The 17,461-nt window shown below is 39.7% G+C and overlaps 1 protein-coding gene across 1 annotated transcript in view; it reads right to left on the bottom strand.

The window, feature by feature from the left end:
* Positions 1-499: 499 nt before the first annotated feature.
* MED27 (mediator complex subunit 27) overlaps positions 500-17,461 on the bottom strand; it is a 109,639-nt gene continuing 92,677 nt past the window's right edge. Inside the window, exons 7-9 of the mRNA XM_009322176.1 lie at positions 12,661-12,702; positions 3,535-3,612; positions 500-1,010 (exon numbers count right to left, since the gene is read on the bottom strand). Coding sequence (XP_009320451.1) covers positions 876-1,010; positions 3,535-3,612; positions 12,661-12,702 — 255 coding nt within the window. The 3' untranslated portion in view covers positions 500-875. The remainder of the gene's footprint in view (positions 1,011-3,534; positions 3,613-12,660; positions 12,703-17,461) is intronic.

The raw sequence follows: 17,461 nt of genomic DNA, 5'->3' as shown, positions 1-17,461 counted from the left end.
CTGGGAGGGATCTTCCTCTTCGCTGGTGTGTTGCATGTAAATTTTAAATCATTTAGGAAACGTGCTGTCTGTGCTACAGAAGCTGTGCTTTAGGGATGAATTATTTTACTACCTTTCAGTCCTAAAACACGACAAATTGCACACACTGTCACTGCTCATGACACATTTTCTAACCACTTAATACACGCAGATTTTGCTAACATTTTTCATTACAATTTTAGTAAAGGGAAACATCTGTTTCCCCCTGCCTTAGAAAGTATATTGCATCTTCCCAGCTGCCACATGCCTTTGAAATTCCATGTTTAATCAGTGCCATAATCTCTTCCAGAAAAAGGCCAGCACTCAGATAAGCAGCCTTGCAACAACAACCACCCCCCCATCACATCAGCATGCACGTTTAAATGTTTCCAGTTTTTCTAAAGAAAAAAAGCAGCGCTGAAAAATCCACACCAAAACCAAGGATTTTGTTGATCAAATAATGAAATAAATAGCACAAATTCTGGAATACAAAATTTATTTCAATCTTATAAAAGTCTTCAACATTGCAAATTCTGTCACAAAACACTAACTGTACACAGATATTTTCGTTAAGGTTTAGAATAACGATTATTACTGTCAGATCTCCCCAGACATACCATTTCAGCTCAGAAGCATCAAGCGATCACACACAGCTTCTTACCATCTTCTTCAAAATACATTAGTCTCACATGTACCTTGCAGACTGATGGCTTTTAAATAGTCAAATGTATTAGTGCAACCTCACTACTTAGTACAGGATGAAAGGTTCAGAAATTGAACCACCTATTAAACCATCAGTTCTCTTCCGAGCCCGACAGGTTGTTCACTCCTCGCGTATCAACGGCTGGGCTGGGCTACTATTGCCTGCAAGTGTCATGAAAAGCTTCAAGTGTTCGGAAATCCCTCCACGTGGGTGGCAGGCCATCCTGCAGAAACTTTCCGCAGCGCTGGCATGGAGCCTGGAACAGCTTTATGTAACTTCTTAACCAGGTCTAAAAGAAAAAGGGAAAGAAATTAAGAAAACTGGATACAGATGTTGCCGTTTGTCATCACTCTTGTCAGTGATAGCAAGGACAGAGGATGTACTTTGGCGAGGCCCCAGTGAGGTATACAGTGATTTTATAAACAGAAACATGCCGAAGATTACAAGGTCACTGTATAGCTGAATTCCCACTTGATTAATCATCTTTTGCTTTTTTAGTCACTTAAGCAAATTTGTTAATAGAAATTCATGCACCCTGAGCAGGAGGTATTCGCAGCTAGAGAACCATGATGGAAGGCAAGTATTGTAACACTCCTCATATTTTTACTGGGATATAATTGTTCTTGATGGGTACCTTCTTCAACCGAATATTGGTTTGTCTCTTCCTATGATCATCTATCATACCCCTACTGCAACCATACCGCAATGGTCTGAACTCTTCATAGCTGAAGATATAAGGACTTTCACAGCAAGCTAACTAACTTCCTCTCTAATGCGATTTTAAGATCAATACTCATTGGTCATAAAAATACTGTACCGTTTTAAATCTGATTACACTGATATATATATATATATATATAAAAAAGGCTAGTACTGAACAACACAGAGTAAGTTCAGGTGTTCCTAGGTAAAGTTCCTGCCTCTAAAGTGGATTGTTCCCATCGTCATACATAGCAATGAGCATTACGTAACTCAACTCCCAACTCAAGGAGATACACAACTAAAAAACACCTAGACCAGCAGATTTATACTCTGAAGGATGCGCATGAATCTTGTCATTTAAAGTCCTATTGAATTACATCGATAAGAGAAAATTGTTCTCTGAAGAAGAGGTCAGCCGAGTTTATTGAAACAAATCCTTCCACCTTCATCAGAGCCTTCTCTATAGCAACCGAACCTTTGGCCGTCAATAACTCTCCTCCAAAGGAACTAGATCTTCTCTGGGTTTAGCAGTAAATATGGGGACAAGGGCAACAGAATACTACAAGTAAATTGCTGTTATTTACTTCAGCTTGGATGAGCTTTGCTTGCACTACAGAGAAATCGAATTTTCTGAACCGTAATACAAAAATAGGTAAATGAAGTTAAACTGTGCACTTGAGACATCTGTTGAAAGAAAAAAAAAAAGTCATTCTTCATTCCCATCAGAAAATTAGGGCTTCACTACGTCCTGTCATGTGGATTGCACAACTGACATGTGAAGGGACCAACATATTGACACTTCTGGTGTACATCTGGTTTTGCTTTGTTAAAAGTTTTAGTAGTGTTTTATCAAATCAATAAGGCAGGTCCATGGCTTAAACAAACGTGCTACCCATTCTATTAAACATTAATTTTCAGAAACATGTTGAAACATGGATTTGACCAGCAAGAGTTGCTTTCACCTTTCAAAACTTATTATTTTAAGGTGCACTCCAAGAGAAGAGACCTTTGCAAATCTCTCACCTTAGTGGCCTTTTTATTAAATAAACAAACCAGCACAGCAGGTAAGGGAGTCTGACTGATCTGAAATTACAGACATAAAAGACCCGATGCTACTGTACACACCTAAAGATGGTGAATGGCAAAATTAGATGTTTGTTTTTAAAAGTCTCAGTTACATTGCTCCAGGTGAAGGGGTAACGTAATGGAAGTTAAGTGCAGGAAGAAGTCTGAAGAGCAGAGAAAACTCTCCCAAAAGCCTCCTTTGGGAGACCGCAGCAGAGAGAACAGCAAGAATCTCCACTGCCAAAATTCATCTTGGTAGCAGGAATTCTGGATGATAAACCCTTGTTCTCACCCTCTGATTAACAGGGCTGCTTATTTACAAGCTAAATACAAGCAGAATTAAAGGTGATAAACTTAAATCTGCACATCAAGGTAGAGCAGTATTTGATTAATTTTATTCAGTGAGAAAACAGCAGAATACTTAAGTAAGCATTTCCTTGATTCCCAAAACCACCTGCTGTCGTGCTGGGCGAGTACATGCAATTCCTTAGGAACAAAGTTGGGGCTGAAAGTGGGCACAGCAAAATGGACTCTTCCTGATCACGTTCTCCAAATAACTCTCATCACTTCCCATACTGGGCAAGCTGACAAGCAAGCTGCCTCAGCTGGAACACACTACCTGGGAGTCTCCTCTTACTGGGGAACTTCCAGTGGAGCAGACTTTCTACATACAGAACTCAACTCCTTGCACAGTATGAACAGTGTGAAAGGGCTGGACTATAGTAAAGATTTTGGTTGAGAGAATTTTTCCTGCTGTCTTTAGAGGTGACCCAGAGTAGCTTTGCAAACAGGAATCATCAAGCAAATATTGAGACCTGTGACAGAAGAACCATATACAGCTCAGTCTTCCAACAGCAGTTATCCCAGGGTAATGAGAATGAGCTCTTCATCCTTGTCCAGGTATCAGATACAAAGAATTACAGTCATTCTCTACTGCCTAGCCTGTTTATATAGGGCAAATTACAACTGCATCAGAACTGCCTAATGTCAATCACTGTAAGCATACTGAAGTCTATCTGGAAAAATGTATTTTCCAATACACTTACCATGAAAGATCTGACTACCACATCTGGCATTTGAGGCAGCTGGTAGTGCAATAGAGCAGTGGTTGCGTGATCTGTCACCTGTATCACACAAAAGGAGAATATACGCTTATTCATTCTCTATTTCAGACCAAGCAGTGTTAATTTGCAGGAAAACTATAAATCCCATGGGGAAGTAGCAAACCAAGAATTACATGACTGTGAAGACATTCTCGAAGTAATTTTGGGTAGTTTTTGACAGCTAGCTTCCATTCCCGCTGCCAACTTCATACAAGAATCAGCTGAAGCTGATAAATAACTTTGTACACATACAGTAAAATCAAATACACCTTTGGAAGTTCAAAAACGTGATAAAAGCTATAGTGTTGGTAAAAGAATCTAGACTGGTAGCCAAAGTGAGCCAAGTGATGAGGAAGGTGTCCAGCTCTACGCCATATGGAACAATACTAAACTAACATGCTTCACTTCCCACTTTGGGCTACCAACCCTGCTGTAAAAAGGATAAAAAAATAATCTTCTGTAAAACCAAGAGCAAATAACTTTCAAATGTCTACAGCATAAGAGCAGAATCTGTGCTTCTGTGATTGAAATCCCACGTATTCTGTGAAATCATAACCAAGCAAAGTCACTAAACAAATCACGTCAGAAGAAAGCACTTTGGTTTTCTCTTTAAATGTTCCCATTTTTTCTTTGGTCTTTTTTTTTTTTTTTAGAGAATATATTCCCTTAATCTATGATGATTTGCTCAACAAAAGAAAAAACATTGTCAATAATGTAGCTAAATTAAATAGTCCTGGAAGACTAACTTATAAGAACAGAGGTTAAAACTTCAAAAAAAACCCTCAAAACCCAAAGCTTTGGTTTTGGTCTGTTTTAGCGAAAAAAAAAACCAAACCCAAAACCAAGACACCGCTCCCCCGCCCCCCTCTCAATAGGATAAAATACCCTGAATTGAAACTACATTTTTACAGAAAAACGAGTACAGTCCATTTTTTAATGGGAAAACTTAAAATATTTAACTCCTGTAGTCCTGTTTCAGGTTGCTTACATTGAACAAACAGGAATCGAGCTCTCAGTTTCATTTCCTCTGAAACCAGGAATCAATTAATATGATTATGGTTTATAAATACTTGCATTAGTAAAAGATTTCTGATAGAAAGCTTTTTAATTTCCCAGACAGAGCCATAACAATATCTTACATATGGGAATTACAGCTAGACAGAATACATATAAAATGTATATTTACAATAACAAGAATAAGTAAAGAAAAAAATCAGGAAAACCAACCAATGCTTTGATAGATTTTTTTGTTTGTTTGTTTTTTTAAAATCACTACCATTTTGAAAGGATTCTGGAAGGGGGCAGTTTCTGACAGCTGTGATACAATTCACTAACAGTATTCAGCCTGTCAGCTTCCTAAGTTATTACACAGTCAACAGCTTGCTTCTTCTCCGAAGTCCTAGGCTTAACGCAGAAATTCTTGGCAAAATTCTTTGGGCTGGACTATTAAAGAACTCAACACAAGCACGAGAGCTCTTTCACATCTTGTAACTTATAAATCTATTAACGGTCCTCATCAGTAATATCAAAGCATCCAAGAAACTACGTGATTGTCTAGTTAGTGATTAAATTGTATGTTCTAGTTTTAATGTGGAGAAGTAGTGCTCTTCTCAGGGCTTGTCTATATATTTCCCAGGGCTTGTCTATATACTATAGTAAATTTTGAGTAAGATAAAGTGTGAACGGAAATTACAATTGCTATTCCTGGCTAACTCCACTTGTTCCTAATTTGTATTTAGTCTAATTCAGCAATGCGAATTGTGCTGAAGCACTCAAACTTTCACTGGAGAAAGAGAGGCTCATGCTTGAAGCTATTCAGGGAGGTGAATCTATAAAATATGTATTCCTGAAAAAATCCATGTATAGACAGGCTCTAATTCACACCATACAAACTTCCTCCGCAGAACACCACATCAAATCAGTCTGTCCTACACTGAATCCACTTTTAAGTTATACTACAATTTTAGAAACAGATTCTGCTCCTCATCATTCGTGCACAACTAACTCCAAAAGCAGCTCCATTCAGCGCGAATAAAGACATGCGATTCTGACATTTGGAAGGGAAAACTTTTGGGACCGTGCACATTCTGGTGAGTTTGCACAAATATTCACACAATGGACCTCAGCCTGCTTAAGCCATTTATATGTTACCATAGGAAAAAAGAATTAGAAATAACGTGATTAACAGTGCATTAATAGCACAGCATAACTCAAATCAGTCATTTCTTTTAAACACATCTCATGTAGCTTTCAGAAATGACTGTAATCCAAGCCCTACTAGCTATGTGAATTTTTTTCTTTTAAGATGGTGCTTTTATAGGATAGTACCAGACATGTCAAAGGATAGAAAGTTCTGAAGTTATTTATGAGCAGCCGCTCTCCTTCTGCTGTATTTCTACTTCTAACAAACTGTATTTTTTTTCCTGACAACAAAGTTGTTTTCTCTTGGCACTGAAGAAAGTTGCTTAAAAAAAATACTGCTATTAACAAATTTAAATTGACTGGCCACTTTGGCAAAGTTGCACATATGCTGTTCCTATTGTAATGTAAAGCTAATGAGATTCCACAGGGAGATAAAAGCCATCCCAGCATTGCTAGAACACTAATAATGTTTTCTGAACAAAAAGGAGGCGATTTCTACCATAAGCAAGTGCTGATAAAGCGCTTCTAAAAAAGATCAAAGTGGGTGTCAAATCTGAGGAAGACGAGTAGGGGATGACCCCCCCCAGCCCAGCAAAGAACATGATGTCAAACAGAAAAGAGCTGGGCAAATGATAAACTGGCCAGTGCATGCGAGTGAAGGAAGAATTAACCCCCGCCAAGATAACAGAGATGATGAGAGAAAGCACAAACTGGCCAAGATTAAAAAAGAGAAAAAAAAAAAAGGGGTGGTGGTGGAAGATCAATACCCAGCTTTACTAATGGCAATACGATTTCACACCAAAGCAAAGCAAAACAAACTGCATACGCGCCAGCTCACTTTAAGGGACACACTTTTCCTGCCAGCCAAGTTGGAATCACAAACTAATTTATTCTGGGTGTAGGATGACATTTTGTACATTTCAGGGGTTTATTTTATTAACTTCACTTTTATTGCTCTGCCTTACCTACTGCTATCTAAGTTATTGGTCGCTTTCTAATTTCTCTACCTCTTTTTACATGGGAACATATTCAGGAGAGCACACATTGATTGGGATAGCTGTTGCTCTGGACCTTGAAATAGATCTTCAAGAGATCTTGCAGAAAAGCTCAGTATTTCACAATTCATATATTGAAAAGCACTTGGAATTTTTATCCAAAAAAAAGGCAAGACAAGGCAATCTCCTGAAGCACGATTTTGCTAAATAAAATAGCTGTTGTTTAACTAAGTACTTTGAGACAGAGCAAAAGAGACTTCAGTTACATGGAAAAAAAAAAATTTGGCAAAGAGACTCAATTTGAACAAGAAAACTTCCCTTCTTGCTAACCGTTAATTGTATCACCTGAGATTTTTCCCCCCCCCCTCCTTTTCGCTTCCAAATTCAAGTTGACTATAACCATGTACTTCTTAAATGCACCTCTGCTCCCTTGTCTAGGGCACTGTATAGCTCAGTGCCCTGTATACAAAACAGACTGATACTGGATCAAACCTAATCTTCATTGCGACTATGTGCAAATTAAATCCTATGTACTTGTCGCTCTCGGCGAACAATCAGGCCCCAGCAAGCGAAGCAGGGCTGTCTGGGTACCGGCCCACTCTGAGAAACTGCCTGCCGAGCCCACGCCGCTGCTCTGCTCTGCGGCAGCGTGGGGAGACATGGACTCCTGGCTTCCCTCTCGCAGCCGACTGCTCAGCTTGCCTGCTCGGTAAAGGTATAAATAGCTCATGAGACCAACACCCAGCGATGAGCAGAAAACAAAATCCCTGTTATTTGTCTCAACCGAGCCACCACCAGTCGTTTCTTTACCCACTTGATAGTACTGCTCTGCTGAAACGCGCTTTCCAAAGGTGACACATCCAAAACATGGCATTATTGGGCCTTGATGATACTTGTTAGTCATATAGAATTCCCAAAGCTGAAAATTCATTTAAAAAAAAAAAAGCCATTCTACAATTCACAGGTTGAGAAAGCCAAACAAGTGCTTCCTCTAACTGGAATAAGAAGCACAAAAGCAAAGACCTATGGTACAGCTTTGCTCCATCATAGACCCGGAACGTTCCATAGATGTATGAAGCTATACCTGGCATAAAAACTAAAACATAAAAATACAAACACCACATGACTGAATTATAGAAGCTGTCTCCCTCCTCTAGCATTTTATCTCACTGCCAGTAAATACGCTTTTCAAAAGTAGGTGCAAAACTTTCTTGAAGAGTTATAACTTTCCTTGCCACTTACTTACTGGTTTATTCCCTCAAGTATGGCACTGACAATTCTATCTAATATAAAGGGATTCTCTAAATCCCCTGGAAGTTTTTTAATTTTTTTTTTAAACCCTGCTAAGTTCATGGCCTTAACAGTAGCCTGTAACAATGAGTTCTGGAGGATGATCACAGCACTAAAAGAAAAAAAAAAAGGAAGTTATTTTATTAGTGTTTAGACCTCTTATAGTGTGGAAAACTGCAGAGTGCCTTTGTTCATTTCCAAGGATTCCCATTACTCAATCTTCTCTCCAGGACCACGTTTGAGTCTCTCTGGAGGGAATCTGGTGCACAGAACCCAGTGCCCAAGAGGTGCTTGGAGGGATGATAGATGGTGCCTCTACGAACAGGCACCGATGAACTCCACACAAATCCTTTACACACCCTTCCCCACTCCTAATTCAGTAATTTGTGCTTGCGACAGGACAAGGGGGAATGGCTTTAAACTAAAGGGGGGTAGATTTAGACTAGATCTAAGGAAGAAATTTTTTACGCTGAGGGTGGTGAAATGCTGGCACAGGTTGCCCAGAGAGGTGGTGGATGCCCCATCCCTGGAAACATTCCAGGTCAGGTTGGACGGGGCTCTGAGCAACCTGATCTAGTTGAAGATGTCCCTGCCCACGACAGGGGGGTTGGACTAGATGACCTTTAGAGGTCCCTTCCAACCCAAACTATCCTATGATTCTAAAGCACTACCAGAATTTTCTGAAGCATAGGATTTATCACTTGTTTTCAGAGCTCACAGAGTGTTCAAGTTTTTATTTCGCTTGTTCTACTTATTCGGACTGGGTCATAGAGACTTTATTTCGCCTAAGCAGGTCTTTGAACAGAGCCAGGTACTGATCATGCACAGGAGCAATCATGCAGGTGACCCTGGAACAGTCCATCTCCTCTCCTTGAACAGACATCATCAATAGCCCAATATTTGTCTCATGCATGCATTCATCCTGCATGTGATTTTATTCTGAGATTATTGACAAGAATACATCTTCATACATTACAATACTTATGTGCCCTTGTAGTGGTGAAAATTGTGCTCCCGAGTTCCATCACTTTGGGATCACACAGCTCACAAACAGCTGGATAGGCACAAACAGCTTCTTGAAGTTCAGGTTAAAACGTGCCTTGGGAAGCATCATATCTAGCCAAAACAAAAATAGTTTGTGGCATGCTAAAATTGATAGATCACTTAGGTGAAAATAAGAGTGGGACTCTGAGATCAGAATGAAATATATGGGTTTAATGCTATGCATATGACTTAAACAGCCAAACTGATCCTATTACACAGCAAAACCAGCTATGCCGCTCTTAACTGAGCAGCTTGATAAATGAAACAATTAATGTTTGACACCATCTCCCATTTTGATCCACTCATAGCAGTTCCACTATTCTATATTTTTGCCTCTTTTTTGAATGCAAAGTTATGAATAATGCCCATTCTCCACAATACATATTTTTTTAACCCTCTGCAAAATGACCCGGAATTACGCAGCCCTCATGTACACTCTTCTTCCCACCAAGATTTAAGCCCCAAAATATTTCCTTATTTCCCGTGTTGTTCCTCCTCTTGCACTAGTGGATCAAGAGATGCAAGGTGTGAAAATAAGGAGGTTTAAGATCAAAACAGTTGCCGCTCCTGCGGAGTTTAAATGTCAGACCAACATGGAAGTCTGAAAAACCTTTTCTTTGCTCCTTGTGCTTTTGCCCTTTCAGCCTTCCCTCTCTTATTTCCCAGCTCCATTCTCTGAATCTAACCCTGCTGGTGGATTCAATGCCTATAAAGCTTATTCACCCCAGGACCAGATTCAAGGAGTCTCCAGGGAACTTAGAAAATGACTGTACACTTTAACAGCAATGGGCCCTCTGGGAGCCGTCCCCCATCAAATTATACACACTCGGGTATCCTGCCTAATAAGGAGGAGAGAGAAAAGGCTTGCTGACACAGCCAACGTTTGCAAACAAAAAGTCAGGACAAATTTAGCTTCGTTTGACAGGGTTGGATTGAAGATCAGAGGTCTCTGGTCCTTAACCTAGAAAGTCATGCTGCAACCCTGTGAGAATTTGACAGGCCTGCAGCTACCGCTGGCAGGTATCTTGCGAGCTCCAGATGTTGTTATATCATCATTGAAGACACAGTTGGAGAACTTGGTCCAGCTTTTAAAGAGAAACGGCCCTGCCCTTCAGAGGGATGATTGCTTTTGCGGTATTAAAGGCAGTAGAGCTGCAAGGGCTACCCAGCCTCCTCGGTGGGAGCAGTTACTCATCCGTATTTTTCCTTCTCAGCACAGCACTTCCACATCGCGTTACTGGTGACTGCCATGAGAAACACATTTCAGGAACATTCAGATGTGCTCTGACACATTTACTGATTATTTTTTTAATGGCATGAAACCATTTGTTCTGAAGATCCTGCAGATCCTACACTAGTAACAGAGTATAATAGTTTCTCTAACACTATTTTATCTATTTCCTTTATTTTGTTACTGCTATATCACTATTCCTGGGTATTATAAATGGCTAGAAGTGCAGCTTCAGAGAATAAAGAGAAAACCAAACCAAGCACAGCACCACAGAGAGAAAAAATTACTATGCTGAACCACAGCATTTTCTGTCATCTGTTTGAAAACTTGACTTAGGTCCTAGCCTCAACTTCTTTAACTATCTGCTCAATAGTACAGAATCTTTTGATTAGAAAGTACCATCACCTTGCATTTTTATCACATTTTTCATGCAAGAATCTGAGAGCACCATGCAACCAATTCCACAATAGCTCCTGTGTAGGTAGCTCCCATGAAGTCAGCAAGTATTACCCCAGCCTAAGGGATGCGGAAAACTGATCCAAAGAGAGGTTAATTTGCCCAAGGTAACACAGTGACAGCTGCGAACAAAATGCATAAAACTACTATAAAAAATGCAGACAGCTGTTCAACTGGTTACAGGCGACCCTTTCTCCTGCAGTCTTTTCTTTCTGGGTTGTTTTTTTTTTGGTAAACATTACTGCATTTAGTATTATTTAGAGAGGGAACTGGAGAACAGGAACATAATATCCAGGTCGCGTCACATTATTTTAGAGAATTAGGAAGAGAATAAAGATTCTTATTTATCCATAACGCAGCCACACAGGCAGCAGTAAGAGGGGCATTTCACGTTTTCTCACTGACCTCTTCCACTTTTGGTCTGAAGGCCATCACCTGGACCTGAAGAGAAATTTACTCTACATATTTATGCTCCCCAAGTCCTTAACTTGGACTTCTAAGCAAACCATACATTTACTCTACTCTGTTATCTTGCATATAGGCAATTAAAATTATACAATCAAAACCTCACGATTTATTATCATTTAGCACAAATTATGGCAATATGACTTAACCCTTCCAAGTTATTCTAAACCAAAACATCCAAGCAGACAATCTTATGCCCAAATGAACAGACACATGGGGAAATTGAGATGATGCACTTAATTACAGAACCTTAAATTTATTCCATGGCAAAAATTACTTTAAAGCATACTGATAAACTAGTTACTAAGATATACGCTGTTTTACTTCCCGCTGTATTACCCTACTTGACACTAAATATTTTTGAGGAGCAAGAAAAAAAAAAAAGAAAGAATATTTAATCCACTGATCTCTGGGGTAAAGAATCAACTGCAGCAAAATTTTGCTTTAATGCTAGGCAGAGAGGGAGAGCAACCAACCTCCCCAAAAGCTGTCCTTTGATCTCTAGCAGGTTAATATCATAGGTCAAACCTCTTCCCTTCTGACTGCATCTGAAATCTTGGAAGGAAGATGCACAAATACAGCCAATATGCCACACTTTTGACCTCTGCTTTTATGCCCTTTTGAGTCCCTGACCCCCATTTGTTACACAAACTACAGAAGCAGATGAAAGGAAGCTAGTGCACTAGCTGGAGACTCAAGCTCCTTGAACTGTGGCCTGGAGGTAAGGAAACCGGAATTTAAACCGGGATCAATCTGAACTTACAGCATTTTGACAAGAGGCCTTCAAAGAGAAATCTTCTCTTCCCTGCCTGGAAAATGGCGAGACATAGATCTTTCCAAAATACACTTTAACCTTCTTAATAGTTTTATACTTATTGCTCCCATTCTCTCATTGGTCTTTTCTTACTTTCTGGAATGGCATCCATTTCAGTAAGTTACTCCTTTTCCTTACACCATCATGGGAAAAGAAGCAGGCAAAATAACGTCATGGAAAAAATTTCCAAACGCATTTTGGAAAGTGAGTTCTACTGATTTATTAAACTCAAGCCCTCAGGAGAGGGGGGCAACCAAAAACAATGAAAACAACAAAACAAAATCCAAACGAACCTGAAACTGTCCTTCCTCCCCCAAAAGATTTAAACTAAAAAAAGAGTGCTTGAAGACTCCTCATGAAATTTTAAGGCTCGAGTAGTATAATCTCCAATTTCCTATTCCAAACCATGGACTGGAACCATGATGGGAAATAAATCCAAATTAAGTAACAGCAGAAGTGATCTCCTTTTCTATTCACAGTTTTCCATTATTACAGATTATTGTTTGTTATATGCAAGTTGTGATGACAAAGGAATAAATTCTGAATTCTTTTACATAAGGGCCTAGATATTTAAAATAAACTCTGCATATCTCCTATGCGCATTATGTAGAGAAAAATGATGTGAGACTTACCTTCTGAAAAACTTGATAGTTGGATTTAGACCATATGTCAAGCTACAGTAGGAAAAAAAAAAAGAATTATGTATTACCACACGTGATTACGGAGAAAAAGAAACTAAGCAGCTCTTCAAATTAAAAGAGCAGGCAAACAGATCTAGGGAGATGTATTTCTCAGTTCAGTATTTTGACCCATTGCCTTTACCTGTTGCAATCCAAGAAAGGGAATTAATGATGTAAGATTTCCTTTGTATTGCAATGAAGAATGAACATAGCTCATCACAGTTTCAATAAAAAAATTATATATACAAGACCTGTTGAATTAGCGCGTTCTCTTTAAAAACAGCAAAATCTTCATTTGTATGGGGTTGTGGCTGATCTATGCAAATATTCATCAGCTTCAGTCTGTTTCTAAAATGAGGGCATTTTTACTAAGTTTATGCTTGTCTTGTGTCTGAGTAAGTGATTCAGTTACAAACGACACAAAGAACGTTTAGCTGAATTAAGCCAAAGCACCGGTCTACTGGGGCTAAATAAAACATCCCTTAGGAAACCGCATTTAAATTTGCAGACAAAAATCGCACTAAAAGAGATTTAAGGTTGTAGATAACTGCACACATCCATGACTTAAATGTGTGCTCAACTATATGCAAACTTAAAGAACAAAATTGAAATAAGTTTTATTAGCCCCGGAAACCAGAAGGTAAGGCTGTCCTCCTTAAACAGCCAAATGGCTCACATGTTAAACAATTTCAGCTGACATGCTAATGCTCTTTTAGCCCAGCCCTGTGGAAGATCTTGTATTCTGTCAAGGAAAAGCAGCAGGGAAAAACAAGAGGAACTCCCATCAATCCCAGAATTGCAAATCACTTTTTTTTTTTTCCCCTACAGATCCCACTGTACTCAACAATTCCATATGCACAAAAATTTGTCACAGGAAAGGTGTCTGATACAGCATTAACCTTAGTCTAGACCAAAGCAAATAATTTTTTTGAGTGAATTTATGAAGCGGGGGTAGCTCCTCTAGTGCTTGATAACATGGTTGGACACATGTTCCCATTCTTTTCAGAGTAACACTGCTAAAGATACAAGTGTTACCACTTCTAAATACTGGTAACTTTGGCATCCCCAAACCTCAGGCTGGACAGGAGGCGATGTTCAAAAGACTTCAAAAATCACTTCAGGATAGATGTTTCATGGCTTGGTACTGCTGACCTTGCCGCGAGACAAAAGGCAGCTGAAGTCTCAATGCCTTTTCCAGGTTAGATGAAGACAGAAGTACCCTGAGGCATGTACCTACAACCCTTTCTACATTTACTCGCTCTTAGGGTGGGATCAAGAACCTGTGCGTGCACCAGCAGCACTCATACTCTAGAGTCCACGAGCGGCAGTCCAGCCTGGACTTGGACCTGAGCTTGATTTACAATGTAATAATAGCCCCGTGCCCGTTGGGAAGGAAGCACTGCATTTCCATATTAGAAAAGTCTACTGAAAATAAAAAAAATAATGTGTATTTTTTAAAAACTGTTTTCATGTAATTTAAGGCTTTCTTTGACTGCAAGACAGAGTTGCTATAGTTGGAATGTATATATGCTTTTGCTAATCTCTAGTGATCAAACCAAGTATGGGATCCTCTCTAGTTAAGACTCAAGATCTAAAAAAAATAAAAAATAAAAACAATTTCCACTTCAGATGCTGCATTAAGAGGAGTCCAACAGGTTCTGAACGTTCATTAGTCGGCATGACAAAAAGCTGAAAAAGTAATGAATGTCTGTTTTACAGACATGATGTTATCCAAGTTAAAAAAAGAAAAAAAAAGGAAAAAAAAGAAAAAAGAAAAACAAAGAGAAAGAAAAAGCAACCAAACGCCCCAAACCACACGCATACATCCTAAATGACTGCCCACCTTTCCCCCTGAAACAGAGGATTAAGGCAGAGGCAGATTAAAGAATGCATCGTTATAGGTCTATTATTCTTCAACTTTTCACTTTCAATCAAGACACACATTTGTAACTAAAAAACTGCTGAAAGCACAATTTCAGGGCATCCTCTGCATGTGAATTAAACTGGGGCTTTTTTTCCCAATGCCCCACTCTCCCCACCCACCCCCAGCATCAGTAACAAGAGGCCATTTTCTGAAGGTCGTCTGAACGATTTCAAAGGCGATAACAAATCAGAACGTTCCCTGCATCTAATATCAAACAGGTCCAGTGCCAACACTTATTAGAGAAATCGGATTCAACCCCCCTTTCACCCAAACACACACACATCCAGCTTTGAAGTGGAAAGAATGCAGGGATCAGAAATTACCCGAGAGACAGCTCTGCCTGTCTTTGAAGCTTTCCTTTGATACTACTATTTCTTTTCCTCTCTTACGCGAGGAGGCTAAAAGCTGCCTTTTCTTATTGATATGGGGTAATTAATGAAGCCATAGCATTAACATATCCTAAGTTCCTTAACATGGTATTTCAACACAGACACTTACGTTTCTTTAGTTAAGTCCCAACGGATGCAAAAATAGGAATTTGGCTAGGCAGCATTGTTAAGTACCCACTCTAAATACGCCCTGTCAAGGTGGTTCTTGGTCTCTGCATCCAAAGAAAAGCAGGGTATTGCTATGCCAAAAAATCCCAATACGTTTTTATTTTTATTGGCAGACTAGGGCTACTAATGGCTCAGCTGACAATAAGCCTGCCCTGCGAGGGTGAGCTGCATAGCTTCATTTATTCAGGAATCAGGACAACACTAGTAATTAATTGCTATCCACGGTTAAATTCCAGTGCACAATGAGTATGTCAGAGTTTGAAATTAAGGGTGGCACGGTGCCATCACTAAAACCAGGGGGCTAATTAAAACGCATCAATATGTGGTGGACGCAATGGGTTAGTATGGTAAGCAAGAGAGACTGCAGAGCGATGATCAGCATCCAGAACACACGACATGAGAGAGGCTGCCAGATCTCACCTATTGTTTTCGCAAAGTGTCACCAAAAATGCCTAAGTTATGCAGCTGGCAACCTGGCAAAGACATATTCTGCAGGGTTTGTGAAAAATTCACGAGGGAAGTACATGAAGCACCTAAGAAATGCAATGATTCTTCATCTGTATAAGCAAAGCTTGAAAATAAAACCCCAGAATGTAGTGTCTTATTTTACCCACTGCAAGCTTAAGACTTCTATTTTTTCCACCTTAATTTTGAAAGTATTTAAATCTCTAAGACGAAGTACCCAATTTAACTAGACTTCAGAACAGCAGAAACCATGTGAAGCTTTCACGTAAGTACCCATCAACCTACATAGTACAACGTACAAGCACACATCAAGCTAAAGCAACCTGGATAATGCAATGTCAGCTTTCCTGTGTAACTGCTAGTATGCCACCACGCACAGTTCTACAACTATGAGAACACCCATATTTGTTTTATTTCTAGATTTGCCTGACTAATGGACCAGAAGACTATCAACGCCTCTGCTGTTTGCACTCACCTCTTCCCTTTTTCCTCCCAGTAATGCAAGATTTGCTAAAACAGTTGTACTTTCAGAGATAAATGATGACTCCCCTGATCCACAAGCAAATCGTTGGCCTCTTCTGCGCACAGCCCATTTTTCACTTACTGTCTGCGTGATCATTCAGTCTCCCAGTGATGGCCATTTCGTCTTTTGTTGAATACATTTTGTTGCCCCAAACCCTGCTCTACTTGGAGAAAGCCCCCCACTGAATTTCACTTCTGTTACTTAAATGACCTTCTGACTTGTGCAGTTAGGAGGATGACTCAACAGACCCTCATTCAGCTATTTAGGTGTAAAGAAGCACAATGACTTACCCAGTGTCCCTTCTTCAACATGGCTTACAGAAAAGACAGGAGCTCCAAAATTGCCATATCGTATGATACCACCTAGTTAATCTTATTGCTGCTGTTTACAAATATTAAATGCTTCCCAGGAATACATAAGCAAACCCCCAAATCAGCAGTGTAAACTGCTCACTGGAAAAACGATCACCTCCTACTGTGATCCTGAGGGTTCTCTGTATTTTTGTTATTTAATAAAGAAGATACTCGCTGATCTTCTCCTTTTTCATACTCTTCTGTGTCTCTTCTGAAAGCTAGAGCATTTTTCCCCCTATCAGGCTAGAAACTGAGAAGCTAGAATAGTATGGTGAAACCTCACTGGAGCACTTTCCCAACAGCATCTGTTGTGACAGAGAAGGAATTGGAATGGACTATGTTTGCAATTGACTGTAATTGCTTATTCCCAGCAGACACAATAAGTAAAGCGAATCATTGCAAGAGCACAATCTTATTCTTATTCTCCAATTACCAGTGTAGTTAATTAGTGAAAAAGAGGGAGCTCACTGTTTGTCAATATGTGCTCCAGTTGGCAAAACTAGCAAGCTTCGCATTTATTCAATCTTCCAAGCCAAATTTACTCATGATTTAAGCGGCTGCAACACCAATTCTATTTAAGTCAAATGAAATGTTCCTATTTATACCTAAAACGCAGATCTTCAGGTTTGCGAAAGCCCTGGGATGGCCCAATGGAATAGCAAACTGCCACGTAAAGGTCACAGGTTCATGCAGCCTTGTGGGAGCAGTCACATAGCTTAGCTTTGGACACAGAAAGCTAAATTGGTAGAAAACACGATTCCCCTGCAGACTGGCTTAAAGCAAGAAAATAAGCCAGGTGTTAGCACCGATGCTCTGGAGAAGGTGAACTGCTCCCCACTGACAGCAGACAAAGGTTAGTGTCCCATGCCAAAACCAGCCTTGGTGAGTCCCGCTCTCCCCCGCGCAGGAAACGATGACAGAGAAACTGTAT

This window comes from Pygoscelis adeliae, unplaced genomic scaffold (genome assembly GCF_000699105.1).
Source record: "Pygoscelis adeliae isolate BGI_AS28 unplaced genomic scaffold, ASM69910v1 Scaffold114, whole genome shotgun sequence".
NCBI lineage: Eukaryota > Metazoa > Chordata > Aves > Sphenisciformes > Spheniscidae > Pygoscelis > Pygoscelis adeliae.
Note: the sequence above shows the minus strand (reverse complement) of the source record. Positions and strands in the feature narration are given on the sequence as shown.